This window comes from Oryzias latipes, chromosome 14 (assembly GCF_002234675.1).
Source record: "Oryzias latipes chromosome 14, ASM223467v1".
NCBI classification, from domain to species: domain Eukaryota; kingdom Metazoa; phylum Chordata; class Actinopteri; order Beloniformes; family Adrianichthyidae; genus Oryzias; species Oryzias latipes.
This window is the reverse complement of record NC_019872.2, coordinates 22,992,586-23,020,361: the sequence shown is the minus strand read 5'-3', so window position 1 is coordinate 23,020,361 and position 27,776 is coordinate 22,992,586. Positions and strand designations below refer to the sequence as shown.

Genomic DNA, 27,776 nt, shown 5'->3' with positions numbered 1-27,776 from the left:
CATTTTAACATTTGAACGGTGTCTCTAGCTAGTCTGTTGAAGTTATAATGGTTGAAAGAAAAATAGGTTTTCGAGGATTCTCAATGTATTTCAATGGAGCAAAAATCTTGGAAAATCCTGGAATATCCTGGAATATCTTGAAAGGTTCAATAAAAAGGGGCCACCATATAATAAAATGAAATGAATAAAAATTAGAATAAAGTTGTAAAATCATAAACTCATGATTTAAAAATTCATAATTTTAAGGAAAAAAGTCATGTTATTTCCAAAATAAAGTTGTATTTTCCTAATAAATAAAGCTGTACATTTACAAAAACAAGAATGCTTTTTTTCTTCTTAATTTGAGCTTCAGAACATTCCAGGCTATAGCAACAATCCTAAACATCAAAATCAATCAAGAAAAAATAAGCCAAGTGCAGCAGATTCAGCGACATACTTAAACAGTAATGCTCGATTGTTTCAACGTTTTGTCAAATGTAACATTTTATTTCTTCTATGGTATTTATTTATTTATTCATTCATTCATTTATTTATTTATTTATTTTGTGGTGGCCCTAATAATCCGTCGAAATGACAACTACGTGTCTTTTTTTTAGTTATTGAAAATTCCTTCGTTCTAGAGCCGCTTACACGGACATTAGAGAAGCGCGACGGCGCCATACTGCCCCCTGCTGGTGCGAATTCTGAATAGCATCGAGGCAGTTCCTGGTTAGGGGAAAACACGTTTTTTGGCGACTGCTAGCTCAGCTTCCAACTTTAGTTTGTAAAAGGATGGAATAAATTTCTTCTTCGTTATCCAAAGAACGACCAATCAAAGGCGATACTAAAAGTGAACTTTGTAGGTTGCATATGTGTATAAGGTATGCTTTTGTAAAGGAGTTTGGCCACGGTTAGCCTCGGCAGCTCGCGGCCCCCAGCTTAGCTAGCGGACTTGCTAACTAGCTCCTGTCCAAAATGAATGAGTGCTGCGCCGCCTCGAACTGTGACTACCAGCAGCGGGAGTCGGGAAAAGACTCGCAGCTTTTCAGCTTTCCGTTGGACCCGGAACGGTAAGATTTAGGATTTATGTCGCTTTGAGGGGAAAACCAGGCCGCTGATCCCAAACAGCGCGAGATGTGTAAGTGTTAGCACTAGCTTAGCACCGCGCTAACTACTACTAGCGTTAACTGTGTGCAAATGGCGCAGTCTTGATGGTTATGAAAGAAAAGTACACGCGAAACGCAACACTTTAAACGCGTTTAACCCATTTAGTCGCATTGAATCGCTTAGACACGGATGAAGCCTTTATAAAGAGAGACAAACCACTTTAAAAACATGTTTAGCGATGTATTATTATTAGCCGTTTGAAGTCGGCCCGGTCCCCGTGTTTGCTAACCTGACCTCAATACATCAAAGATACTATTTAGGTGATTAGATAAACTCAAGCGGGAGCCGTGAGAAGACTTGTTGATTGTTGAGTTGTGTATTGGTGTTGTTTGTGTCCTGAGAGCGTTTTCAGTAGATGTTAGCCATCAGTACAGTAGCGATGAGCGTGCTCGCCTGCAGGTCTTTCCCCGTGTCCTCAACAGAAAAGAGGCGCTGCGCTTTTATTTACTGCTCACTTTAGTTTTAGCTTCATTCTGAACATTCGCTTATTCATGATTGGCACTTATAACTACACGAATTCAGAAGATGCTTTCATCTAAAGCGAATTACTCATGGAGTACACTACTAACTTACGCTTTTCAGTGGTTTTTCTTTAGGAAAATGTTATTCGAACTAAATATTTTTGAGGTGGCATTTCACTGGTCTGTTCAGTCTGTGCCAACATCTTTAATTTTATTGCATTTTATCCTAACCTACAAATCAATACACTTTTGATTGCTTGAAATGAATAATATTCCAATATCAATCAATTCATGAAAGACAAAGGTGTTTTTAATTCGTTTTTGTGGCATTTTTCTGATGCTAGAGGATATGGGTACAGAAATTTAAGATTCAAAATGACATTGCTTATCATTTTCTTTATTTAAATCGTTCAGGAGCAGATGAAAAAGTGCAGTTTGAAAAAGCTCATAGTTGTTACGTATCGGCATGCATCCACAGTCTCCCTGCTCTGCTCCATTCTGATGCCTCCACCTGCAGACAAATAGATCCGTGTACGGATGGATAGCCCTGCTCACCATTTTTCTTGTTGCTATAATGTGAGGTTGGGGGTGTGGGGATCTTTAAGCTAGTGAGAGTATAAAAAGACGGATGACGGGAAGTTAAAGCAGACTTGTTCTGCTCCAATAGTCCCGCCCACAACTCAGAGGTGAATTTCTAATGAACTCCTGCTGCTCTATGGAAACTATGCCCTAGATAATGACACAATTTTTATAATTTTGGCTAAAAAATAGCATCAGCATAAATAAAATACCACTGGGAATACTTTTAGAATGGATAAAAAGATGATCATAGTGGGATTTTAAATCCAAACATCGATTAATTATTTTAGGGTGAGCAGATTCCTATTTATTGATTGATTCTTATCCAAAAACATATGTTAGTTTATTTTATTGTAAGAAATTTGGAATGGGATTCTTTTTGTAATTCATTTATTTCAAGCAACCAAAAAAAAAAGATTGCTAATGAAAACAAACAAAAGAAACACACCCAAACATAAACCAAACGTAGGCTGGTGAGTCTTGACTGGATTGGAAAAATAAAAAGTACAAGATACGTTACCATATACAAATGTAAATGATGCCATTATAATTACTTCAAATCTTAAATCAACATAGTTTTACTCATCCATACCGTTGATGACACATTTAATAAAGGTTTTTTTTCCAAAAGGCTTTAGTTAATGGTATGAAGCGAATGCATCGAATTCCACCACTATGATGCTTTTTGTAACTGCTTTTTGACATTTTTATTGTCATTCAGTTCCTAACTTCTAATTAGATGTATTTCTATTTTACCAGTCCAAGTGCAGATCATTTACCAAATCCAAAGAGAGATTTCTATTCATGATACTTCAACCTTTGTTGATAATTGTAACCCTAACTATTACTAGTTAGCTGATGAGTGTTTTTTTATTAGAAAACTAAAATCTTTTTCAATCAAGATTAGAAAACTGGAAAGAAGTGGAATCAAAGTGAATCAAATGGAATAGACTCTGTGTTTTGGCTGTGAGATTCATCCTCATTCAGCCTCAGTGGTTTCTCTTTGAAAACACAGTAAATTACCTTTTCTTTATTTAAGTTTTTTTGTAACTATCTTCTAAAACAGGGAATGTACTGATGTTGTTGGGCCCCCCCTGAAGTGTGTGGTTGACATTATCAAAGATGTTTTTGTGGCTGAACGCCGTGACTTGAACTCATTCATCATGTCTCAAGTGTGATTGTGCCCCCCCTCCCTCTGTATTTCCAGCTGCAAACAGTGGACCAACAACTGTCAGCGAACAGACCTGGCTTCTCAGCCCCCAGAAACTCTGCATAAACTCTACAGACTTTGTTCCAAACACTTTGAGTCCTCCATGATCTCCCAGCAGGTAAGAGTCCAACCTGCTGCTCCTTTACTTATCTGGAGAAACGGTCACTTTCCTTTGTGCTGGTTGCTGTTCCTGCGGTAGAAGAGTGCAGAAATACATGATGGCTTAAGCGTTAAAACATTGACGTGTACAAGCGCAAAGCCGCCTTTCTCTGCAACAGAATACCCTGATTCACGTTGATCGCGTTGTAAAGGTATGTAAACACAGAAGCTAAACTGCGGTGTAACAGTTTTACTCTTGCTTATATACTTTTTGAAATGAGTAAAACGATGACCCGTTTTAAATGTTGCACACTGAAGCGTTAATTCACACGAAAAAGTTTGAATAAAACGGAATCTTGTCTGCAACCAGGACACCTGTAACTTCTGCTAATCACCTCCGTGCAGCTTCAGTTTAAACTGATGAAGCAACAAAACCTGACAGTTTTACCAGGATACAGAAAGAACTGGCAGATAAAGCGTTTGGACTCACAGCAGCAACAGGAGGTTTTACAAAAGGTGTGATTTGGAGACAGGGGTGTCGTTACACACTGATGCTACGATGCTATCATGCTAACAAGTAGCATGACTACTTTAAAGTAGATCACGGAGAGGACCTGGCAGATAAACGCAACAAAATTAATTCATAAAACATTTATAAAAACTGTATTCTATATTTAAAATAGAAAACACTTTGTATAAAACTTTATTAGTATTATACATATTGACAGGGCTTTTCCTGTCAATCTGCTCCTCTTCAGTAAATCAGTAAATCTTTTCTCAGCAGGTTATATTTTGACTTTCCTGTTGGTTCAGACCACAGGTGACTGACTGAAACCCCTCTTCTCATGGGGACGTTTTTCAGCAGGAAAACACAAACAACTCATTTGGGATTTCATAGACGGCGTGAAAACAGCAAAAGCAGAGAGCAAAGACTGATTAGAAATCCAAACAGGAGTTCATTAACCCTTGTGCTATCTTAGATGACCCCACCCTTATATTGACGTGTTCTCCCTACCATGACAAAGGTGGATAAAGGTGGAAAGATTTCATGTAATCCATGGACACCAGTGTGGTTCACAAATCATTGAAGAAAAAAGGTTCAGCGCACTGTCTATTGGGTCTAGATCAGTGTTTTTTTTCAACCAGTGTGCCGCGGCACACTAGTGTGCCGTGGGAGATGGTCAAGTGCGCCGTGGGAAATTGCCCTCATTCACTGATCTAAAAACATTTTCCATCTCCTGGAAATCAGCTCTTTGTTCATCCACACAGGCCCTGATAAAACACTGAGTAGTTAGGAATATAAAAGATCTTAAAATTGCTTTTTCTTTGTGTTTATTTAATTCTATTCAGGGCTCCAGACTGCGACCAATTGCTCGCATTTTGCGACCAAAATTTGAGAGTGTGCGACTGAATTTTACATCCAGTCGCACATGTGCGACCAGTTAATTTGCCTCCCCCACCCTACGTATTTTTTTATACATTAAATGTGGAGGGGGCACGTCAATGATGAATGAAATAATCTGTGACGCAAGCGCACACGCATGCAGGCAGACACACACACTCGCGCACATGCTCATGAAACGCGAGCACACACTCTCGCGTGATGCCCGTCTGTGAGGCGGCCACTGCGTGTGAGAAGAATAAGTCACTGTAAGTGGCTAAAATATGTGGAGGGGCGGGGCCTAGAGATATTCGCGCGCGCGTAAACATCTGTGGGAAGGAAACGGAGACAAATATAGTCACAACCTGATATGTGCGTCTGAGCTATGAGTAAGTGAACTATTGATTCATTCTTCCGGCCTGCGGCTAGTGCACAGCAGGGGTCTCAAACTCGCGGCCCGCGGGCTATTTGCGGCCCCCAAGATGATATTTTGCGGCCCCCGCCTTAATATGAAAATTTAATGTTACTGCAGCCCGCCAGTTTTAATGAATGACACTTTTTCATTGTCGTGCACGGAGATGACCAACCAATCACAGTGGGGTAAATGACTCTTGGGGGCGGGACAAGGACGGGGCTTGAAAGCAGGACACCTGACAGCCCCCTCCCTCCCCGGACCACATGAAGGAGTTCCTTACTTTCCTTTCTAGAACCTATCTATTCGATCGTAATTTTCTAAATACATGCAGTCCGTGCTGAACTTTTCTCTGGGTCTCACAGAACCGGAGGAAGGTTTAGGTTTTGGTTACGGTTACGGCGGCGCATAAAATGGTTCTCGTGCACGGCTGTTGTTACGGCAGCACACCGCTCCCGCGGGAGTCGGGTCAGCTGAGGAGAATAAATGTCCCACACCTACATGCGTGACAGGGGCTTGAACTTTAAATATGTGCGAGTGACAAGATTTAGTTTTAGACACACTGAAAATACGTGGGGAAAATGCAAAGATAGACGTGTTTGAGATGAACCGGCACCTCGCCTGGATCGTCGGGGAGACCAGGCCGGGGTGGGGGGCTGTGAGATGAAGGCGAATCTGCAGCGAGACTGAAGGACAACAGGAAGTTGGAGTTGTCCTTAACATTCAATTTAGTTTTAATATTCCTCTCCCTCTTAGTGTGATCTGTGTTATTATATATTTATTTTACGATTATTTTAATGTTTTGTAATGCATCTACCCTTTTTTAATGAATTGGTATTTTAAATTATTTTAATTAATCACTCAACTACAAAAACCATCAGGACATGTCCCATAATGCATTGTTTTGTAGTCTGTAGGGCAGCTTTCAGTCAGTTCAGTTTCCAGCTGTGTCTAGGTAGGTTTGCCCCTTGCTCCCACCCCTTTCTCGCGATATTTTTGTGATGATTGACAGTTGATGTTGGAGCAAAAACAAAAAATATATGTCACACACCAGGTGATCTGCGCAGCGTTGAGTCCACCTGGGTGATCTCAAATACGCTTATTGTGCATCTTGGCTGCACCTATTTGGTGTCACAAAGATACATTTCCATCTATTTTCTTTACTATTTGTACTGTCATGACAGCGATGGTGCTGTCAGTTTACCTTGTTGCATTTTCAAAAGTGAAGAATAAAATGTGACACTGAATTTGAAACAGCACATTGTAATTTCTGCATCTATTATTAAAGTATTCAATAGTAATACAGTGGAAATTAGTAGATTTGGTTAGCATGTTGATTTACGGTATGCGCCCCTAAATTTTCTGGTTGTGCCCCTAAAATTTTCAGTTAGGGGCCACTGTGCTCCTAGTGAAAAAAGTTAGTCTGGAGCCCTGCTATTAAAAACATTTTGATAAGAATGACGGTGCCGCGATTTAGCTGCAGCTATAACTGTGTAAGGAAAAGTCCCGCCCCTTTAACTGTCTCCGCCAATCATTATTGAAGGCATAATCACACGTCATCAGTCTGACCAATCAGAAGTGCTTAAAGTCTTCACTTCCTTGTCCCAATTCTGCTCGTAAAGTCGCTCAGTTATAACAAAAATAGCAGCTAAAGCTCGTCTTTAGCGGTGTAGCTTTCCACAGAATCCGGTATCAGACCGTGGAACAAGTGAACAAAACAATGAAGCTCAGAGACGCGTGTCTTTCTGCCCTTTTTCGGCAGTTTTCACACTACATCTCCCATGATGCATTGGCTTAAAGGGACAGTACACAATGAGTCGTCCTTGTGAAAAGTCTTAAAACCACAAAACAAACAGTTTCTAAATTTTTCAAATTTAACTTTTATTTCATCTCTTAGAAAAAAACAGCCGCAACTTCCTGCTTCCTGCCACAATTATCACAAAAATCCACGTGAGATTGCGGGGGGGTGGCTGTCGATCAATAAAGACCATGAATTTCTGCTTTTTTTTTTTTTTTTTTTTTGGATGGTGGTTTGCCGCGGGATTTTTGTCGAGGTTAAAGTGTGCCGTGGCTCAAAAAAGGTTGAAAAACACTGGTCTAGATCAGTGTTTTTCAACCTTTTTTGAGCCACGGCACACTTCAACCTCGACAAAAATCCCGCGGCACACCGGCATTCAAAAAAAAAGAAAAAAGGAGAAACTCGGTCTGTATTGATCCACAGTCCCTTCATGATCTCACATGCATTTTTGTGATAATTGTGGCAGAAAAAATTGTGGCAGCTGTTTTTTAAAGATGTAATAAAAGTTAAGTTAAAAGATTTAAAAACTGTTTGATTTGTGGTCGTTGTGGTTTCACGACGTTAAGAGGAGATAGTCGTGCACCCAGACGCTCACACTGTCACTTTAATAACCAAATGCATCATGGGAGATGTAGTTCAATAATCCGCCGAACCCAGAAAGACAACCGTCTCTGAGCTTCATTGTTTTGTTCACTTTTTCCACGGTTCGACACCGGATTCTGTGGAAAGCTACACCGCTAAAGACGAGCTTTAGCTGGTATTTTTCTTAGAACTGAGAGACTTTTTCAGCAGAATTCAGAACAAGGAAGTGAAGACTTTAACCACTTCTGATTGGTCAGACTGATGACATGTGATTAAGATCCCAAGAATGATTGGTTGAGACAGTTAAAGGGGCGGAACATTTCCTAACATAGCTAAAGCTGCGGCTAAATCGCGGTATCGTCATCCTTATCAAAATGTATTTAATAGAATCAAATAAACACAAAGAAAAAAGTATTTTATGATCTTTCATATTCCCAATTTCTTAGTGTTTTATCGGGGCCTGTTGGGATGAACAAAGAACTGAAATCCTGGAGATGGGAAATGTTTTTAGATCAGTTAATGAGGGCAATTTCCCAAGGCACACTTGACCATCTCCCACGGCACACTAGTGTGCCGTGGCTCAAAAAAGGTTGAAAAACACTGATCTAGATGACCCAACTCCCAACGTTAAAGTGCCTAGGATAGCACAAGGGTTACAAAAAACTGTTTTTATTTGATGTTTTCATGATGTTTTGACTTCCTCTGTATGTATTTAAAGTAATATAATTTTTAAAATAACATCTATAATTTTTTTTTTAAATAATGGAATCATTTGGTTGTTTATTTTTTTTAATTAAAAAAAGAAAATTTGGGCTCTGGGGTTGTGATTCAAACTTGGAGCATCAAACCAATCGCAGCAAAATCCGTTTCAAGGCGTTTGCCGCCAAAAATGCTCCGCCGAGTGCGTTCTGGTATTTCTCTTTAGGAGATGCTCAAGCTAGCGGTAGCTCCCAAACATCTGCATTGATCTGCAAACATTTTTACAGCTGGTATTTAGTAAAACTTTGTTTTTGAGACAATTTCCAAAAGAGATGTTAAAATAAAATAGTTTTTATTAAATATAACCCACCACTTGTAATTTTTGTTAAATTAAAAGCAGGGAGAAAAAAATGATTAAAATCAAAAATGAAATTTGGATTAAAAAAATCTGCCATTTGTATTTTTTGGCCATGTCGCTCAGCTCTACTTACTCAGGATGGGGGCTTCAAGCAGAAGTTCCTGCCCTATCCAATGTGTCCAGACAATCAAACTGCAAAGCAAGGATGTAGGTTTGGTCTAACTTATATAATCTAAACATTTTATCAGCATTCAAAACTCATAGTTTGAAATGACCATTTAAATATGCTTTTACTTGCTATTGTTGATTTCATTTATCTTTTTTTCCCTTTAGCAAATAAATGTAAAAAAATAAAAAATAAAATGTTTAGGTCCAAAATAACAGCAGTCATCTTCAAGCTACAAATTCTAAGAGTCCAACTTCCAATGATGGATGCTCTGATGAAAGGGGTTGAAGGTGCCAGCACCTCCAGGGTACATCTCATCTGCTGCCCCCTGGGAAAAAAATGGAGACAATGAAAGGGCAGAAAGAAGGAACATAGAAAGAAGGAAGAAGGTAAAATGCAGAATAGACAGCAAAAGTTGCTTAAGACTTTTGGTCTGAAATAGGGCTGGGCCATATGGCCTAAAACTAAAATGTCCGATTTAATGTTTTTTAATTCCATTTCCGATTTATTTCCTGACACCCCCCCTTAGGGAAAGCAATAAGTACAAACTTCAGACAACATAAAGCAAATTTTGCTTTAATCAAACACAAGACAAATGTAACCCCCATTTCTGGGATGAATAATAAATAAATGAACTCACTCTGGGAATGAAAGTCACACTTTGTAGTCTAGACTAAAAAGAGACAAACATTCACTTGAGAGTAGCACCATTTTCTAAAGAACTAACAATACATTCAAATCTGAGGAAAAATACAGAGTGACTTCTTTCATTGTATCTAGCCCAAACAATGCAACAACATTCAGGGATACATGGCATGATTATGCACTCTCTTAATAAACCCTGTCTTCTCCACGGTATCCATGGGTACCATGTCTTTGCCTATATGCAAAGCGACCGCTTCGGTAATTCTTCTCCACTGTGCCTTGTGCAAAGGATTCGGCTCCAGTTAGCGGTTTTTTAGCTATGTTTTTTTGGTCACTGCGGTTTTGTTCGCCTTCGGGTGACTGGCATTTTTCAGATTCGTCTGGATGTCTCCGTTTCAGATGTTGGAATAGGTTTGTGGTGCTGCTGCCTTTGACTGCGATGTGCTTTAGGCAAATGTTGCAGCGTGGGGTGTCTTGCTCCACGTCTGTGGCAGCAAACTCATACCAGTTCCAAACAACAGACGATTTTGTTCCTTCCCACTCTCACCAGTAGCCATTTTTGTCGCTTGCTGTTTTGTGTGTGCTATGATGTTGTTGTTTGTCTCTTGCCATATTGTCGTGTGAAAGGAAGCTCCGGGGATCCAAAAATGCGCCATTACACAAAAACTCGATGTAGTTATTTTTTAAATTGGCCATAACAAAAAATTCGAATTAATAAATTCAATCGATTTTTCGCCCAGGCCTAGTCTGAAATATATATGGAACTGCTTTCTGTGCACAACCACACACATCTACACACTGAAATACCTGCACACCTGATTAGACCTGCACACACACATTTACACAGATCTACACAGACACAGCCAACTCACATACTCATTCATGTATACAAACCCTAAAACATGCAAAGATGATCTCATTTCATCTTTAACATGAGCAGAAGCGAATGTTTGTGGCAGAAATTCCACCGTGTATGATCATAATGTGACGATGTTGCAAACAAAAGAAGAGTTAACACAACTGAAAGAAGTCAAATGTTGTGTGGCAGGTCTGTTTTGTGTGTCTACTTAACCATATAGAGTGTCTAAAGACCCCCAAACCTGCCAATAAATGTAAATAAACATAAGTGGGCGATGTCCAACTGGGTTTGTGCAAAGAGTCTTAATGTGAGATTGTCCTCTCTTTACATGAGTAAAAAATAGTTTCAGCATAGCTCATGTTTTCTAACATGACACATCTTTCTATTTTTCAGGATGCTTCCACCTTTGTCCTAAAGGAAGATGCTGTTCCCACAATATTTGACTTCACTGTGAATAACCAGTCAGAAAACAGCAGGAAACGAGCTCAAGAGCCTGTAAGTCTTTTACGCCATCTTTGATGCAACTGTTTGAGTCCATCCAACATGGAGGCAACTTCAAGTAAAATGTCCGTGTTTTCCCTTCATTTAGTCAGAAGAGGAACCTGCTGCCGTGAAGAAAACAAAGGGTGCATAAACGTCTTGATTCTTTGCCGTTTAAAATTTGTATTAAAATGCAGAGACATTGGATGTGAATGCAGTGTCTTCAGTTCTCACATATACTGTATGTCTTGTATCTTGTCAGGAAATTCAGCATCAGAAGTAGCAGAGGAGACAATAGAAGTGTCTGGTGAAAACAGGGCCCCTCTGGCGTCAGAAGTAGATCCCCAAAGCCACGGGATTGGAACCACCTCAAAGGCGGAAGATGTTTTGAAAGTTTTCTTCAAGGAAATTCTAGCAATGACTGGATTTAGCATCAGTGGAGCAAAAACTGATGAGCCAATAGGAGGCGCAAGGGGCCACCAAGTTCAAAATCATGTTTGCTTAGAGAAAATTGACAAGAAGGAGATCTTGCAGTTCAGCGAGGACCTGATGCGCGAGGAGATTCAGACCAGTTTACGACTCGCCCGATTCTTCTCCATTCTGCTTCAGGATGCGACCAACATCGAGGGAAAGGAACAGATTCCAGTCTTCATCAGGTCCGTCACAGTGACTGGTTTCCCGCAGAAGCACCTCATTGGCTTTTTGCCATGTGACTTAGACGCGGAGAGTCTGTTTTATATGCTAATCTCTGAGCTGCGAAACAAGTGGGGTCTGAGAATGGAGCACTGCAGGGGCCTCACCTATGTGGTCACAGGGAGCATGTGTCAAAAGATGCGAGATCTTACCTGCAAAATCCTACAAGAGCATCCACAGGTAGTTTTGTCACCAAGTGACCCTTATGCATTCAACATCTGGATAATCCGCTGCATGCCTGTGCCTGCCATCCAGAAAGTGGCCGATTCGGTAGAAGAAGTGGCGTCGTTACTCAGGAGAACGCCAGAGCTCAGCAAGCGATTAGAGGGGAAGATCCAGGTGACATACGGGCATATAAAGGGAGAGGTTGAAAGGATCAAAGCCAGCCTCGCCGGGAACTGGGAGTACAGCACTGATGCCTTCCAGACCATGCTAGAAATCCTTGAACCAATCCTGAACTGCATCAATGAGGTCATCTCAAAGGTGGACGAAGACACGGCTGAGCGGATGGCCAAGCTCAAGCCCATTCTGAAGAATTTCAACTTCATCATCACACTTGTAGTTCTAAAGAACACCCTGTGCTGCGTGAGCATACTCAACTCAAGTCTCAGGGGGATCATAAGCATCAGCAGCACGTTGCAGTACACAATTTCCAACGCCTTGAAGCTGGTCAACAAATACCTTCAGGATCTTGCAATACTTAACAGAAAATGGTTCTCAGATGCCATGAGTCGAGCAAAGAAGCTGGCAGTGGAGATCACAAAACCGGAGATGGGTCAGGGAGAGGCAGCTGAGATGCCATTGGAGGACTTTTACAGAGAGACTCTTAGCCGGCCCATCCTGCAGTACCTCATTGCTGAGGTGAACAGGGTGTTCAGCATAGAGATGGTGAGGATTCTGCGATGGCTCTCCTTGGTTCCGTCTTACATGGCTGACCATAATTTCAGCATTCGCAGGGATAAAGTAGCCGATGCAAACTTGAACAATCTTGCTCGGCCCGACACGTTTTACGAAGAGCTCGGCTGCTGGGAGGTGAAGTGGAGACATGCGAGCAAGCGCAGGATCCTGCCGACCACGGTGTTCGCCACTCTGAAGATACCAGATATTGGCTTTTACCCCAACGTTCAGAGCCTGCTGAAGGTGCTAGGTACAGTTCCCTGTGTGAACGCCGAGGCAGACGTGTACGGCCAGTACCACATGGTCCTGGAGCGGTGCCACGTCTTCCTGAAAGCCACGCCAGTGGACCAACGGCTGTGCAGCAAAGCATTCGTTTATGTGAACCAGGATGTACATTTCAATGTGGAAAAAATGGTGGAGACGTTTGTTCAGAAACATCCAGAGATCTTGCAGCTGCTGCAGGTTGTAAGTAGACACTAAAACGATGCGTATCGCTTGGATTTTTGTGTTTTCGTTCCTCGGTAACGTGTTGTGTGGCTGTATTTTCACAGGATGACACAGCAGAGATAACTCCACAAGGTAAGATTTATCAAGTTATTTTCTTGAAGCTGTGCATTTAAAGGAGCCCTCTTCCTAAAAACACAAAAAAATAATTCATGTGGGTTTGGATAAGTATTACTTAATTATACAGAAATCGTTTTCTGTGGCAGTTTGTCAGAGTGAGCTAAAATAAGCTTTTCAGTAGGCCCGCACAATAAATCGCAAACCTAATGTCATCGCATTATCAAGCTGTGAATGCACATAACGCAAATGTTGGTGAAAATTGAGATAAATGGTAAATGGGCTAAGACAATCTTATGGTAGCTTAAAGTATTCAACAAATCAAATAATCCCTTTTTGACCAATCAGATGGAGCCTTTTTTTAATGTTAGATGCTGCCTCCTATGTAGACGAGGGCCATTGGAGTGTAATTGGAGTTATAATGACGCTTATTTGAATCAAACTGTTGCAATGAAATTGAAACAATGTTTCTAGTTATTCTGCTAATTGTTCATTTATCACAAGTTATTTTGTCATCGCCATATTGATCACTAATATTGCACGTCGTGAGTTTTCCTCACATCGTGCTCATATCTTCCTCATATCTTACCATTCAGGATCACTTCCACAGAGACATTTATTGTAATACATTTGACTGATTCAAAAGAGAAAAAAATAAATAGCATTTTCATTCAAAGTAGATTTGAAAAAACGACATATTTAAAGTCCAGCATACGGGTTTCGTCCAGCCGGAGTTGGGGGCGCGAGACGAGCCAGAGGCAGGATCCACAGCCAGGTGTAGGGGCAGGAACAGAGACGAGGTACACGGTCAGGTACAGAACAGAGACGAGCCAGAGGCAGGATCCACAGCCAGGTGTAGGAGCAGGAACAGAGACGAGGTACACGGTCAGGTACAGAACAGAGACGAGCCAGAGGCAGGATCCACAGCCAGGTGTAGGGGCAGGAACAGAGACGAGGTACACGGTCAGGTACAGAACAGAGACGAGCCAGAGGCAGGATCCACAGCCAGGTGTAGGGGCAGGAACAGAGACGAGGTACACGGTCAGGTACAGAACAGAGACGAGCCAGAGGCAGGATCCACAGCCAGGTGTAGGGGCAGGAACAGAGACGAGGTACACGGTCAGGTACAGAACAGAGACGAGCCAGAGGCAGGATCCACAGCCAGGTGTAGGGGCAGTAGTAGAGGCGAGCCAGAGACGAGGTACACGGTCAGGAACAGGAGCACGAATGAGCCAACTGCAATCTGGAAGCACTCCCTCACTCTGGAAGCAGTCCCTCTGTCCCACTCCCCAGGAGGGGAGAGGGACAGAGGGACAATACATGAATCTCACTGCACCAAACAGAGGCATGGAAAACTAAATGATGAATACTTATCAAGAACAGAGGAGAGAAGGAGGGTAGAAGTAGATGAGAAAAGAGGACAGAACCCCAGTGCACCATAGTTACCCCAGCTTCAAAATTACTAGCAGCCTACTAACAACTAATTGTTATTGTTATTAATTTTAATTTAAAGACATTAACATTCATTTAAATAATCTCTGAATACTAGCTAGTCTGACAATAAGCCTTTCCAAAGAGGAATGTTTTCAGTCTAACTTTGAATGTAGAAACTGAGTCGGCCTCTCTTACATGAGCTGGAAGCTTATTCCATAAAACAGGGGCTTGGTGGCTAAACGCTCTACCTCCAACCGTACTTTTACTAATTCTAGGAGCCACAAGCAGTCCTGCATTTTGGGACCGAATTGTTCTATTTGAGTGGTAAGAAACTATGAGGTCTTTAATATAGGATGGGGCCATACCATGTAAGGCCTTAAAGGTAGGCATGAGGATTTTGAACTTGATTCTAGAATCAACTGGGAGCCAGTGAAGTGAAACTAACACAGGAGTGATGTGATCTCTTCTGTCAGTTAAAAGATTTTCAACATTAATTTGGTAAAATAGGTACCTGAAATGAGTAAAATAGTTGTTCTCTTGTGAACTGAAAAGCATTTGTCCCCTCCTTCATTTCAGTTGCAGTCCATGGGAACCATGCAGAGAAGGACACTGAAGAAGAGCTGCAGCTCATAAACCTGGAGATGGATGCTGACAGGCTGGTGGAGATGAAATGCGCAGAGACTGACCGAGAGGCTCTGAAGTCTGCTTTGCAGGCCGCAGTGACCTCTGCTTACAGCAGTCAAACCAGGCCACACAGTGATGTTGGTACAGGCCAGGATGGAGAAGTGGAGTATGTGACCAAGTCTGAGATGAAAGAAGTCCTGGCTGTGTGTGAGAGCGCTGTCAGGGAGGGCATCCTCATGGAGGTGGGGACCTCCTTCTTCTCTCTGATAATCGACCGCGTTGTGAGACTCGGGGACAGCGATTATCTCCCGCTCTTCCTCAGATTTGTGGACAGTTTTGATGTGATGCGTCTGGAGCTGATGGGATTTATTCAAGCAGATCTGGACTGTGACGCGATGGTCCAGCGGCTGATGGACATCGTCACTGTGGAGTGGCATCTGGATTTGAGTAACTGCAGAGGTCAAGCGTATCTCGGCTCTGGTGACATTTCCTACAAGCTAAAGGCCTTTGCCTGCAAAGTTCAGGAGAAGCACCCTCTGGCTATAAGCACCCACTGTTCTTGTTACTCTTTCAACACATGGTGGTCAAAATCCATCCCAGCCCCCGCTGTTAAGAGAGCACTGGACACGTTTGAAGAGGTTGTGGCGTTTTTTGGCGGCAGCGCTCCTTTAGAGAAGCAGCTTGACCACGTCATTGCGTTTGGTCTTAGAGAGAGCTTTGAGAAGGTTCAGGAGTTACAGGGGGCCTTCTGCTCTGTTTGGCACGAGAAGCACGATTCCTACGAAGCTTTTGTGCAGATTCTAGAGCCGTTGGTTGAGTGTCTTGAGAAGATCAAGAGCAGCCCACAGAGATGGACGCTGTCCGTGTCTGACCAAGCAGGAGCCCTCCTCCGCAAGGTCATGGAGTTTGACTTCATTATCGCCATGGTGGTCCTGAAGAACGCCTGCTCCTTCACCAGAGAGCTGAGTGCGGGACTCCAGAAAGACCAGTTCAGCACGGCATCCCAGCTGTCCCAGATCAGCGGCATTGTGGCCACGCTGAACCGAGTGAAAACGAACATGAAGGTCTTTCATCAGAACTGGTTTGACGAGGCCTGCGCCATCGCCCAGAGCCTTCGAGTACAGATCGAAGTGCCAGAAAACTCTCTGCCTAGAGACGGGATGATCAAGCCCGTGGGGTACTACAAAGACTGCCTGAGTGTGCCTCTCATAGACAACCTCATCAATGCTGTGAAGGATTACTTCTCAGATGATCACAGAGAAGCTCTCAACTTCCTCTCGCTGGTGCCATGCTCCGTCACAGTCAGTTACATGTTTGAGAGCTTGAAGTCGAAGCCTCCGCTCTACAGCAGTGACCTTCCAGACGCAGACAACTTCTTCACGGAGCTGTGCTGCTGGAGAGTGACTTGGAAGACCAAAGTGGCCTCTGTGACCATCCCAAGCTCCATATTTCATACACTGCGTCTGCCGCTGATGCAGTACTTTGGGAACATCAACATTCTGCTGAGGATCATGTCTGTGCTCCCCAGTACTGTACTGGAGGACTGTGGGGTTGTAATGCGCCACAAAAGGTTCCTGGACTACCTAAGACACACAAATCCCAAAGACAGGTCTCCATGTTTGGCCATGCTGCAGGTAAGCACAGACTACAGCAGAGACCTGGACCGCATGGTGACCCAGTGCTTGAAGGTGACTCCACAAGCCTTGGAGGGCATCTGTCTGGTACGTACCTTCACTCCTCAACGTCACGATAAAGTTTTTAATCTTTCCACTTTTGTAAATGTGTTGGGTTTGTTTTCCCCAACCAGAATCAAATGTGTGCAAATGTTTGGTCCATATTGAACCATTAATCCATTAATTTTACATAACAGAAAAAAGAGATGTTTTTCCCACTTTAATGCAACTCTCTCCTTTAATACAGAAGAATGTTTGAAAGCTGATATTTAATTCTTATTTCCCTCCAATAATGTAGACTGTATTTTGAAATCCCCTTTTCTGAAAACCAGTTTTCAGAAGGTAGTAAACATGCTGGGTAGTTTAGGCCCCCGTTTCAAAATTAGTCACATTTGAAGCCTTTTGTCACTTTGTCAGGTGAACTATGAGGTCATAGAACTGTCAGGAGTGACACGAATTGACTCTTCAAATAACATAGCAAATAAGCAGGATGAGCTCAGTATTCTGTGCTTCACAGCATCTTTTCGTTTTCTTCTTTTTTTCCACTCCTAAAGACCCACTCTATTGAAAAAGCTGTTTTTAACATGTTCTTACGGCGTTTTGCTGATGATGGACGACATATATGAAGAAAATTAAGAATTAAAGTGCATTTCTGAGTATTTCTTTGTTCAAATTCTTGAGAATCCGAAGCAGGAGAGAACAAATGGTGCAGTCAAATAGATCCATGTACGTCTTTGTTTTCCTCGTCTGAGCTGGAATCTGGATCTAAACCGTACGGCTGGATAGCTCTGATGTTTCTTGCCATTTTAGTTGCACCGGTAATGTTAGGTTGGGGGTGTGAGGGGCTGGAAGCTGGCGCGAGAGTGTCTGACTAAATAGCAATGAGAGCGTGGTTGGGTTTGTTGCCCACCTCTCAGAGGTGAATTTCCACTGAACTCCTGCTGCTCTGCAGAAACTGTCTAGAAAAAACAACACAGGTTTTTTAGATTTTGGCTCAGAAAGCCTAATCTTTATTTAATGACCACTGAGAATGATTTAATTGTAGAGCAAAGAGATGATTGGAGTTTAAACCCAAATCTAAACCAGATGAACTAATGTGTCTTGTTCTTCTCGCAGGACAAAGAGTCTAAAAGTCTGGTGAGAAACATTGAAAACAGCATGGAAGGTATGTGGAGATGTTTTTCTGTTGTCCGTTCAGCTCTTGTGTCGCTATAATGGCGCCCGTTTTCTTTTCTGCCTCTTTTTGTCTAGTGGATTGTGTGGAGAAGGAAGTTGAAGAGCACAAAGTCCATCAGTCACCTGAAAGGGTTCAAGATGTTGAGGTGAAACCTGCAGATCAGAACGGACACACAGAAGACAATCGTCGAAACCTGCAAACGCTCTTCAGGCTGGCTGCACATTTGGGGAAAACCAACCTCGGGCTGAGCGACCTCTCAGAAGAAGAGCAGGAACTGTACTTTCAGGACCTCAAGATGTGCCACTGGTTTGGAAGCGAGGGCAAGAGCGCCCCCCCTGTTGGTGATGAAGAAGTGCTGAGCCTCCTGACGAATGCCATCAGAGAAGTCATACTTGAAGAAATTCAGGAGTCCCCGTTTTTCTCTCTCATCACAGACAAAGCTGTCAGAATCGTCGATACGACTTACCTGCCTGTTTTTGTCAGGTATGTTCGGGAATCTTCTCCTAAAGTAGAGCTCATGGGTTTCTTACCTTTTGACGAAAGCTCTGATGTTGAGATGCAAGCAAGTAAACTTGCAAAGCTCCTTACTGAGGACTGGGGGTTACCCATGTCTCAGTGTCGAGGCCAGGCTTTTATGTATTTAGGTTTAGGCTATCAAACCCTGAAGAAAATGTCTTTGGAGTTCCTGAAGAGCTACCCACTCTGCGTCGTCACGCCCAGCGAGTCTTGTGGGCTGGCCCAGTGGCTGGCGGGTAGCGTGCCTTGCCCCTCGGTGGCGAAAATGCTGGACATCGCGGAGGACCTGCTGCTGTTCTTTGACGAGTCTCCGTGCCTGCAGAGACAGTTGGCACAAGCTGTTGACGGTCTGCTGAACAACCCCAGGGAAGCTTTGGAGGAAATCCCAGAGACCTGCTGCTCCAGGTGGAAGAAGAGGGAGGACTTCTTCGACATTCTCACCGACACGTTGGAGGGCATCCTGAGCTGCCTGGATGCTGTGAGCTCCACAGCCACAGGGGCCAGGTCCATGCACGCTCAGGTCCTCTCCACGGCTTTAAGGAACATGGACTTAATTATCACTCTAGTGATTCTGAAGAACGCCTGCGCTCCGCTTCGTAACTGCAGCACGGTTTTCCGCTGCGGCAACCCTGCCGACATCCTCTGTGAGGTGGAGAAAATCCCCACCATCATAGAGAGTCTCAGCAAAATGCTGAAGAACATCAGCAGCGTGCACTCGCTTTGGTTTGAACAGGCGTTCCAACTGGCAACCAAGGTGGCTCCTGAACAAGTCTGCTTCTCAGAGGAAGCCAGCAGCTACGATTCTCCTGAAATTTACTACCGAGAGAACCTGAGCATTCCTCTGCTGCAAAGTCTCATCGAGGAGATGAAGTATTGCTTCTCAGACGGCCACTTGAATGCACTGTCAGTCCTGTCTTTGTTGCCCGCTTGCAATCCTCAGCCGGTAGAGTCTGGGGAAAGGCCCTTCACCCTCTACCTCTGCGAGGTGGAGGCTGAAGTCAACACCTGGGCTGCCGTGTGGAGAGAGAAGTACCAGGACGTCGCCCCTCCGACATCTATAGCCGAAACCCTGGCCCATCCAGAATCCAGGAATCATCCAGCGGTGAGCCTGCTGCTCAGACTGGTGGCCGTGCTGCCCAGCGTCAGCATGGAGTGTGACAGAATGAAGACCACCCTCAATTCTCTGAGGGACCTGCTGAAGAGGACGGTGTGCAGAGGCAGTCGAACGGACCAGCTCATGCTCCTCTATCACTCCACTGCGCTGCAGAGGCTGCCAGAGGTCGTCCAAAAGAGCGCCGAGGTGGATCCGGAGAGCAGCACTTACCTGTCGCAGGTAAAACTCACCGTGCTTTGGTGCCTGGATTTAGGTTTGAAAAAAGTATTGACATTTTGTGGGCCTTTTTTGTTAGCTTTTCTTTCTGTTTCCCTTCTGCTTCAGTCTAAACAGTAGGGCTTTTTAGTGCATTAGTCTGAAGTAGCTTAATCAGGCTTTGAAAGTTTTTATAACAGCACGAAAGCTTTTAACCAATTATGATGTGAAATAATTGACACATTTACTAAACAATAAGGCAAGTGATCCAGATAAAAGTGAGTTTAAATTGTAAATTAGTGAATTTATGTTAAGGGAGAATGTAAGGTGGCGCAGTGGTTAGCGCTCTTGCCTCACAGAGGCCGGGGGACCTGAACCAGAATACCAATGGGGGGGGACCTTTCTGGTATGGAGTTTGCATGTTCTTCCGTGCATGCGTGGGTTTCCTCCGGGGACTCTGGCTTCCTCCGAGCGTCCAAAAACACGCTTCATAGGTGAATTGGTCACTGTAAATTGTCTCTAGGTGTGAATGTGAGAGTGCATGGATGTGTGATTGTGGCCCTGGGACAGACTGGTCCCTGTCCCCTGCCTTCGCCCACGAGTGGCCGGGATAGGCCTCAGCAGGAAACAAACGGATTAGAAGATTAATAAATGAATTAGTGAGAAAATAAAAAACAATTCTTAATTCATGATTACTAGATAATGTGACTAAAACGTATTTTACAAAGTCTACTGAACATCCATGAAAGCAGAATCTTATTCTGTTTGGTCCCGGGCTGCAGGCGGGTTTGTGTCCGAAAATGCTTCTCAAGGGCTTCAGGCTGCAGATTATTGAGTGGAATAAGTGTAGCGAATGCTTGGAAATAGAAAAGTAATATTCATGATCATTTCAGACCATTGTTCTGATGAAAGCATCAAGTCTAGAGGTCATTGGTTGGTGTCGCTTTGCAGCATTTGAGCAAAAAACACAAATATCCCAAACAATTTGAGGAGGTTTCTAAATATGAGTGTGTAGTTTAGTCCTTCATGGTGAGATGAGCTGTGTTACTGTTTCAGTCTGACTAAAGCCTCGTCTCTTTCAGGTGATGCAAACTCTCCAGCGTCTAAAGTTAGACCCAGGTGAGTGCCTTCACGCCGCTTTAAGCTGCTTTCACAGCGAACGCCGTACGCGCGACAGGGCTGTCCAGTTTCACGGGTACTGTAACTCCCTGTTCAGACACGCTCAGACTGGCGTTTTCAGCGTCCGGTGCGGTGTCTGGCAGCAGCGCAGCAAGAGTTCTACGCCAACTGGAAACACCTGTCTTCACATATCTGAGAGTCTGTAGTGCATCAACCAATCAGAGACTCAGCTGAGGCCCGTGAACAGCGCCACAGTCCAAAGTCAACATGTTCTACCAACATTAATAAGATCCTCTCATTTTATTTTTTCTATTCTCGGGCTAATCTAACTGGTTCACAGAGACAGAAGTAGCAGCCGTCATTCAGAAGCATGTAGACGGTGAAGCTCAGCCTTCTGGAGAGTCTCTGAATGATGTCATGAACCCAGACATGGAGACGGGATTACCGACACTTTTTTAGAAAATACTTGATCTGCCTCCATCTTCTTTGTCTTTATGCATTGTAATGAGATCTACAGTCAAAGCTTGCATGTACATGACAGCAGCTCCTCCCACATGCGGCGGGAGCATCAGGGTTAGGAACACATTTGTGTCGAGCAGCGAATTTGAACCGAGGCCGCGGCGTGCATGAATCTGACGTGGGAATCGCGTTTGGCGTGAACACGGCTTTACGGTGTCTTCTTTCTGTTTGTAAACCAGAAAGCTTAGGCCGGATTCTACCTGAAGCTACCAATTCCTGGTCTGGCGTGGGGGAGGGAGCAGCTGACGGAGAGGAGGAACCTGCAGATGAAGAGGTGATGCTGATGACCGTCCCCGATTCCAGAGCAGCCGTGTCTTTCTATGAGCCTCAGCAGCGCGAGCACATCATCAAGGAGCTCTGGGACTCCCAGTTCTTCACCATCATCACCGAGCAAGCGGTTGAAATAGACGGGCAGCTGTACGTCCCGCTGTGCGTCAGGTACTTGAAAAAAGATTACATCCAGTGTGAGGAAACTCTGGCTTTCATCCCCTTCACTGACGACTCGCTGGTCCTTTGTGAGGCCATTGAAATTGCACTGTCTGAGAAGTGGGGGCTCAACATGGAGTACTGCAGGGGTCAGGCCTCCCTGAGCGTTGGGGAAGTAGGAGCCCAAATGAGGGCCGTGAGCTCGGCTATCGCCGAGAAGTACCCACACATTGTCCGAACGGTTAGCTCTGCTCTGTCGCTGAACGGCTGGCTGGCCAAGTCTTCTCCTGTGGAGCAGGCGGCCGGCGGAGCGGCGCTCATAACCAGGCTGCTGCACTGGCTCACCGAGGACGCACAGCGCCAGATCAAACTGGAAGACACGATCCTGTACGTGTTCCAGCAGGATGAGGGGCGGGGCAACGAGCTGAGGGACAAGCTGGTGAAGAACTGGGAGAAAAGTCACGACATGCATGAAGTTATGGTGGAGATCTTGGAAGCAGTCATGCTGTGTTTGAATGAGCTGAAGGTGGAGGGAAGCACGTCGGAGCAGCAGCAGGCGGCCTCCTTCTTTGAGGCTGTCTGCAACTTTGAGTTCATCTTTTCCACGGTGGTGCAGAAGAACGTCCTGAGGGCCACGCAGAAGCTCAGCGCCGCTCTTCAGGGCAAACCGTTGGACGTGTTGATTGCTGTGAACAACTTGCCCGACGTGAAAGCGGCCCTCTGCAAACTGGAGAGCGACATCGACGTCCATCACAAAAGCTGGTTTGAGGAGGCCGTGTCCCTGGCCTCCAAACTCAACGTGACCATGTTGCATCCCGTGCTCCTCGAGCCCCTGAGCGACTTCTACAAAGAGTCTGTGAGCGTGAAAGTTGTTCACCACTCGAAGGTAGAAATCAGCGAACTTTTCACCGAAAAGGTGTTGGATACGTTGAGATGTTTGGAGATTGTGCCTTATGCAATGTCCAAAGTGGAAACCAGCGTCCTCAGCGGTCTGGTGTTCCGCCTGTACAAGGAGGACCTGCCCGACCAGGTGTCTCTTAGCTTTGAGATGAAGACGTGGAAGGAAAAGTGGCTGGACCCTCTGTCCGGCTACCTTCCATCCACTGTGCTCGACACGCTCAAGACGTCCCAGATCCGCAGTTTCAGCAACATCGAAACTCTCCTCAGGCTGCAAGTCATCCTTCCTTTTTCCAGGCGGGAGAGCAACTTCAGACAGGGCCGGCGCAGCCTGCAGGACTTCATGCAGCAGCAGAGGAGACTGCTGTCGGAGCTCCATCCTCTGTAGATTCAAGTCCCAGCGGCAGCTTCAGCCACGCCTCTGCAAGTCGCTCAACGTCTCCCTGAAAGACAAAGGCTCTCCTGGAATCTCTGAAGACTGGATTCCCATGTACACTGATGAATTTTATCCTGCAAAGCCCCTTCCTGTGCTCCCCTTTTCTATGAATTTGTAGTTTGTACAGTCGTTCTGCCCCACGGGACCAACAAACCAACAAATGGAGAAACAACAACTCATCGCTGATGCTTTTCAATGCTTGTGTGCCTTGATGAGACACTAATATTTCACCTCGTGTTCCATATTAATGGAGAGTCTAATGATGTTCTGTCTGCTTTTAGATGGTGGGGGAGGGATTCAGAATGATGACATTGGCCCGTCTCACATGGGGGGCACAACCAGAAATAGTTGGTTCTTGTGTCTCCTGAAAATCTCCTGTTTTTGTCTCCTTTCAGAAATTTGCTGTTTCTTTAAGAAGGATCTTTCCTCAATAGTAAAACTCCATATATATTTGTCAAAAAAAATTATTAAAATAATACAAAAAGACGTTGTGTGGTGGTCGTTCACATGTAGTATCTGTGAAACAACAGCAGATGGCGCCGTGGAGCTTTACTGGACCCCAGAATGCAACAGCGTTTGTTCTGATAAGTCAGATTTAACAGCACATTACCTGAATACCATGAGAATTACATATACATTATGCATCCTTACAATAACAGCAAAATTATACATTTCCCCACAGATCTTAAATTTGATCAGAAGGAATCATCCAGTGGATCTACACGATCCGAATTCGGCATCTTCTCATTTTGTTCTGATATTTTAGTCTATCTACAAAGAATTCAGCAGTTTGCATCGAGGAGTCGCTGTCAACCGGGTCTCACTTTGAGCTCTTCTAGTTGTCTCGAGCGAAAGCGTCTCCATTAAATAGAATCGGTCAGAGTTGACATTTTAATTTGTTTTACCTGTGAGCTGACAAAGATCTGCTGTTTAAACTTCTTAAATGACACTCTGACCCTAACTGTCGGTGTTTAAACGTCCACAAAATTCAGATAACAGGAAAGAATCAGATCCATGCAGTCCAGATGCCACAAACCTCTTCATCAGTCTGCTGAATTGATTTATTCGAGAGAGGGGGGAAAAAAACACACTCGATGACGTCACCATTGAAGTTCTGCTACTTTTAAACGCCCTTCCCGTCGACAATCACTTTAAAAGTCGCCACTTGTCTGTTCTTCATGGCGTTACCTTTGCTCACATGGAAGCTGAAGGGTTTGTAAAACAAACCGTGACAACAAAAACGGCAGTTGCCATGGATACGTAACGCTGTTCCGGAGGATCATGGGACTTTTGTCTCTCGTTCAGTTTACACATGCGCAGTCGTAAAAAAATTAGGTTTTGGTTGAAATATATTTATAACTGTACTGTTACTATATATGCCACTTTATAGTGTATAAAGTGACAGCAACGTTGCCCCTGTATTTTATATATATATGTGGCTGTCTGCCACCGAAACATTAGCTTCCTTGCCTTTGCACGTCTTAAGTAATCCCAGACACTCAGACTTTATTGTCTTATAGTTATTTAGTAAAACTGGAAGCTTTAATTTGCAGAAGCAGAACAACACATACAAATGTTCCACAAAGTCTTTTAAATGAGGTGACATGGGTTTATTTTCTTAATGAACATAGTTTTATAATGTAAAATACCAAAAATCTCAGACATGTTTTGCACTTAAAAGAAAAAACGCCGTCTTCTTTGAAAAGAGAGAACTCCAGTGTGTAATCTGAGGGCTGTGCGCCCCTGAAAGACTAAACAAATGCAGCCAGAAAAAGGTTTAAATTGCATCACTTCTCCTAACAGCATGACGCCAAGCTTTTGACTGTGAAAAACCACTTGTAGGTGTTTTTTAGGAACAGCAAAATGAAAATAAATTCTATCAGCAAGGGCTAACAGGAATTTCTCCAGTTATTGAAGCAGAGTTTAAAAAAAAAAAAATCACTGACCACAAACAGAAAAAAAAAAATTTGCTGCATTATTTAAATTTAAGGTTTCATGTTTTTGCTGCTTTAAACAATTACGTCTTTAGTGGTTCGTCTATCATAATACACACGTTATTGAACATGTGATGTGTAAAACATGACACAAATATTCTATGTAATGCCATATATATCTCTGTTACAGCAAAAGTCATATGTTACAGTAATATATTGCTTTAGAAATGGCTCCAGCAGTTAAAGTTCGGCACTGATATAAGACCTCTTGCCGTCTGTCATGTCAGGATTAGAGTGTTCTCCAGGAGGACGTTAAAGAAAGCACTTCATTCAGGAAAAACGACAGACTGTTCAAGAGCTAAGAGCAAAATCTTAGGTTTGAATCATGCGAGGAAATATTTCAGGGATTGATTTCAATAAAATATATGTAAAAATTGCATGTTATAACAAATGAAGATAGAAAAACCAATTCCCCATCCCATGAAGTGGCCGTGAATATTATTTCTTCTTGTGACTGAAGCATCCTTTATTTGGTCTTGGAACATCTTCACAGAGGAGCAAGCATGCAGCCAGGAATTTCAAAAGCTTTGTGAAGTGAAATAAAAGTAAAGCTTTAATCATTTATAAGGACACTGGTGCCTTTACGCCTCCACTTAACCACAGTCTAATGGGCTGCATTCACAAGAACCAGATGTATTTCCACAATTTATCTATTGTAGTGTTTGGGGGCCTGCAGCCAGGACGGTGCCAAGTCGTGTCAGTCCTTCGTTGTTTCGGGGGCTTTTATTTTTACCAGGAGGTACAGGTGGAGGGGAATCTCTCGATAAGACCAAAATAGTGTAAATTGAAATGCTCCCAGATTCCTGTTTGCTTGGCCTCAGCACGCTTTCCTCCTCTGCTGCCAAGAGGGTCTCCTCAGATGCACCAAGGTGTTGTCATCCTTGGAGAAGAAGAACGCGTCCAGCCCAAAAGAACGATAAAAACAACCAAAAGAGAACTTTAGTTCCCGGTCTCCTAAAGCTGCTCTATGATCATAAATCCCAACATATTTATTGGATTATAAATTATTTTAGTACAGAGCGGGAAATGTAGTTTAACAATTGAGAGATTACAAAAACGGTTTCTAAAATCCTCCTTTTCTTACCCGTCATGACCCCAACAAATGGGACTGACATCAGACGGCTTTCCTGTTTTGTTTTTTCTCCAAAGCAATGACAGTAAAGAAATCCAGATTATTACACGGACACTCTTTGATTCATTATTAACCCATTAACGCCTGAATTTATTTCCAGCTACAAAAAAAAAAAAATCCCTTATGACTTTGGCTTCAAGTCTCTGCTAAATGAAGGAGCAGAAGTGGTTTGTTTGATGCAGATTTGCACCAATAGGGGTTGAGATGTATTATTCTTAGGTTTTTTTCCTCCTGTCCAGCTGTTGTTGCTGAGGTGGAGGATGGTTTCACCCTCCGACTCTTAGCTCGGCCTGCTTTTTCCTGCTTCTTTAGCGCCTGAGTTTGTCTTCTCGTGCTGCTTTCCTGTCAGAGTTCAGGCGTCAGCCTGGGTTTCGGAGCGCCGCAGACACTAACCGGCATCGGCCGCTCGGCTCTCCAGCAATCACTTGCTGTGACAAAAAGCAGATGATGGGATTTTCTGTCCAACACAAACCTGTCCAGACTCATGAAGATTCAGCGGATGAGGCAATCGTAAAAATAATCAAATGGTAGAAAACATGTTAGTATCTGTGTACAAAAAAAGTGGATAAACTTAAATGATTAACTGGTTTTGTTTGAAATTACATTTACTTTACACTTTAAAGATTGTGTTATTGTTAATGAAACTTCAATAATAATTTGCAATTAAAATGATTTCATATCATGGAGCCTGGTCTCTACTATTGGTAATTATTGTGGTTGACCTCCTTCTTTGACTTTTATTGTTGCCGGAATTTGTTTCCAACTATGACCTAAAAAAAAAAAGTCATGTATGTTTTTGCTTATAAATAGAAACTAAATTAAAGTCATTTTGGGGCCAAAGTGCTTTGATGCATATTTGCATCAATAGGCTTCAAATCCTGAATTTGAATCCTTCTATTTGCAGCAGCAGCAGGACATTCAAAGGAATGTAACTTTCATTTTCTCCTGCTAAAGCTTCACATTACAGGAATGCTGGACGTTGAGAGCAGAATGTAAACTGAATGAAAGCTTCAGGTAAATCCTCGCTGGACACGTTTGACTCCGCATGAGGCCGCAGCAGTAAATCTGCCCTCCTGCAGAATGCGAGCGGGGATCCTCCAGAGGGAGAGTAAAGAGCTCTTCCTGTCTCCCCAGCTGAGCCTCCTGATCTTGATCTTTCCGACTTTGGGAGAGCAACAGTCTGCGCCGAGCATTTATGCAGAACGAAGCCAGATCTGGGCTCGCAGGAAGTTTTACACAAGAGCAAACACATGAACATTAGCATTCACGTTTTCCAGAAAGACATCCGGTTGAATCATTTTTCCTCCAAAACATTTAGAGGAATGTGTAAAAAGTAGCTGCAGGTCTCCTCAAACACGAGTTTTTAAACTATAAACCCTGCCTGTGTGAGCTAACTAAAAACCACATCCCAAGTGTTATCGCTTCTCTGTAAATCTGGCTTTTACCCCAGATGGACCATGCTGCTGTTTTGAAGGGTATATTATTCTATTTAGC

At 43.5% G+C, this 27,776-nt stretch overlaps 1 protein-coding gene across 1 annotated transcript; it reads left to right on the top strand.

Annotated features, from left to right (window-relative positions):
- The first annotated feature begins 681 nt into the window (after positions 1 to 681).
- On the top strand, positions 682 to 23,642 carry thap12 (THAP domain containing 12). Its single transcript, XM_011483817.3, has 11 exons — positions 682 to 1,049; positions 3,394 to 3,514; positions 10,789 to 10,890; positions 10,985 to 11,021; positions 11,138 to 12,930; positions 13,017 to 13,044; positions 15,037 to 16,805; positions 17,874 to 17,922; positions 18,009 to 19,783; positions 20,842 to 20,878; positions 21,577 to 23,642. Exons 1-11 carry the CDS (start codon positions 955 to 957, stop codon positions 23,106 to 23,108), a joined length of 7,338 nt encoding a protein of 2,445 aa, XP_011482119.1. The 5' UTR covers positions 682 to 954; the 3' UTR covers positions 23,109 to 23,642.
- The last annotated feature ends 4,134 nt before the right edge of the window (positions 23,643 to 27,776 follow it).

Bases quoted from the DNA above. Each gene is read 5' to 3' on its own strand.
- thap12 (XM_011483817.3), top strand. From the start codon at position 955: ATGAATGAGTGCTGCGCCGCCTCGAACTGTGACTACCAGCAGCGGGAG. The intron at 1,050-3,393 runs GTAAGATTTAGG...CTGTATTTCCAG, and splicing joins TTTCCGTTGGACCCGGAACG to CTGCAAACAGTGGACCAACA. The intron at 3,515-10,788 runs GTAAGAGTCCAA...TCTATTTTTCAG, and splicing joins CCTCCATGATCTCCCAGCAG to GATGCTTCCACCTTTGTCCT.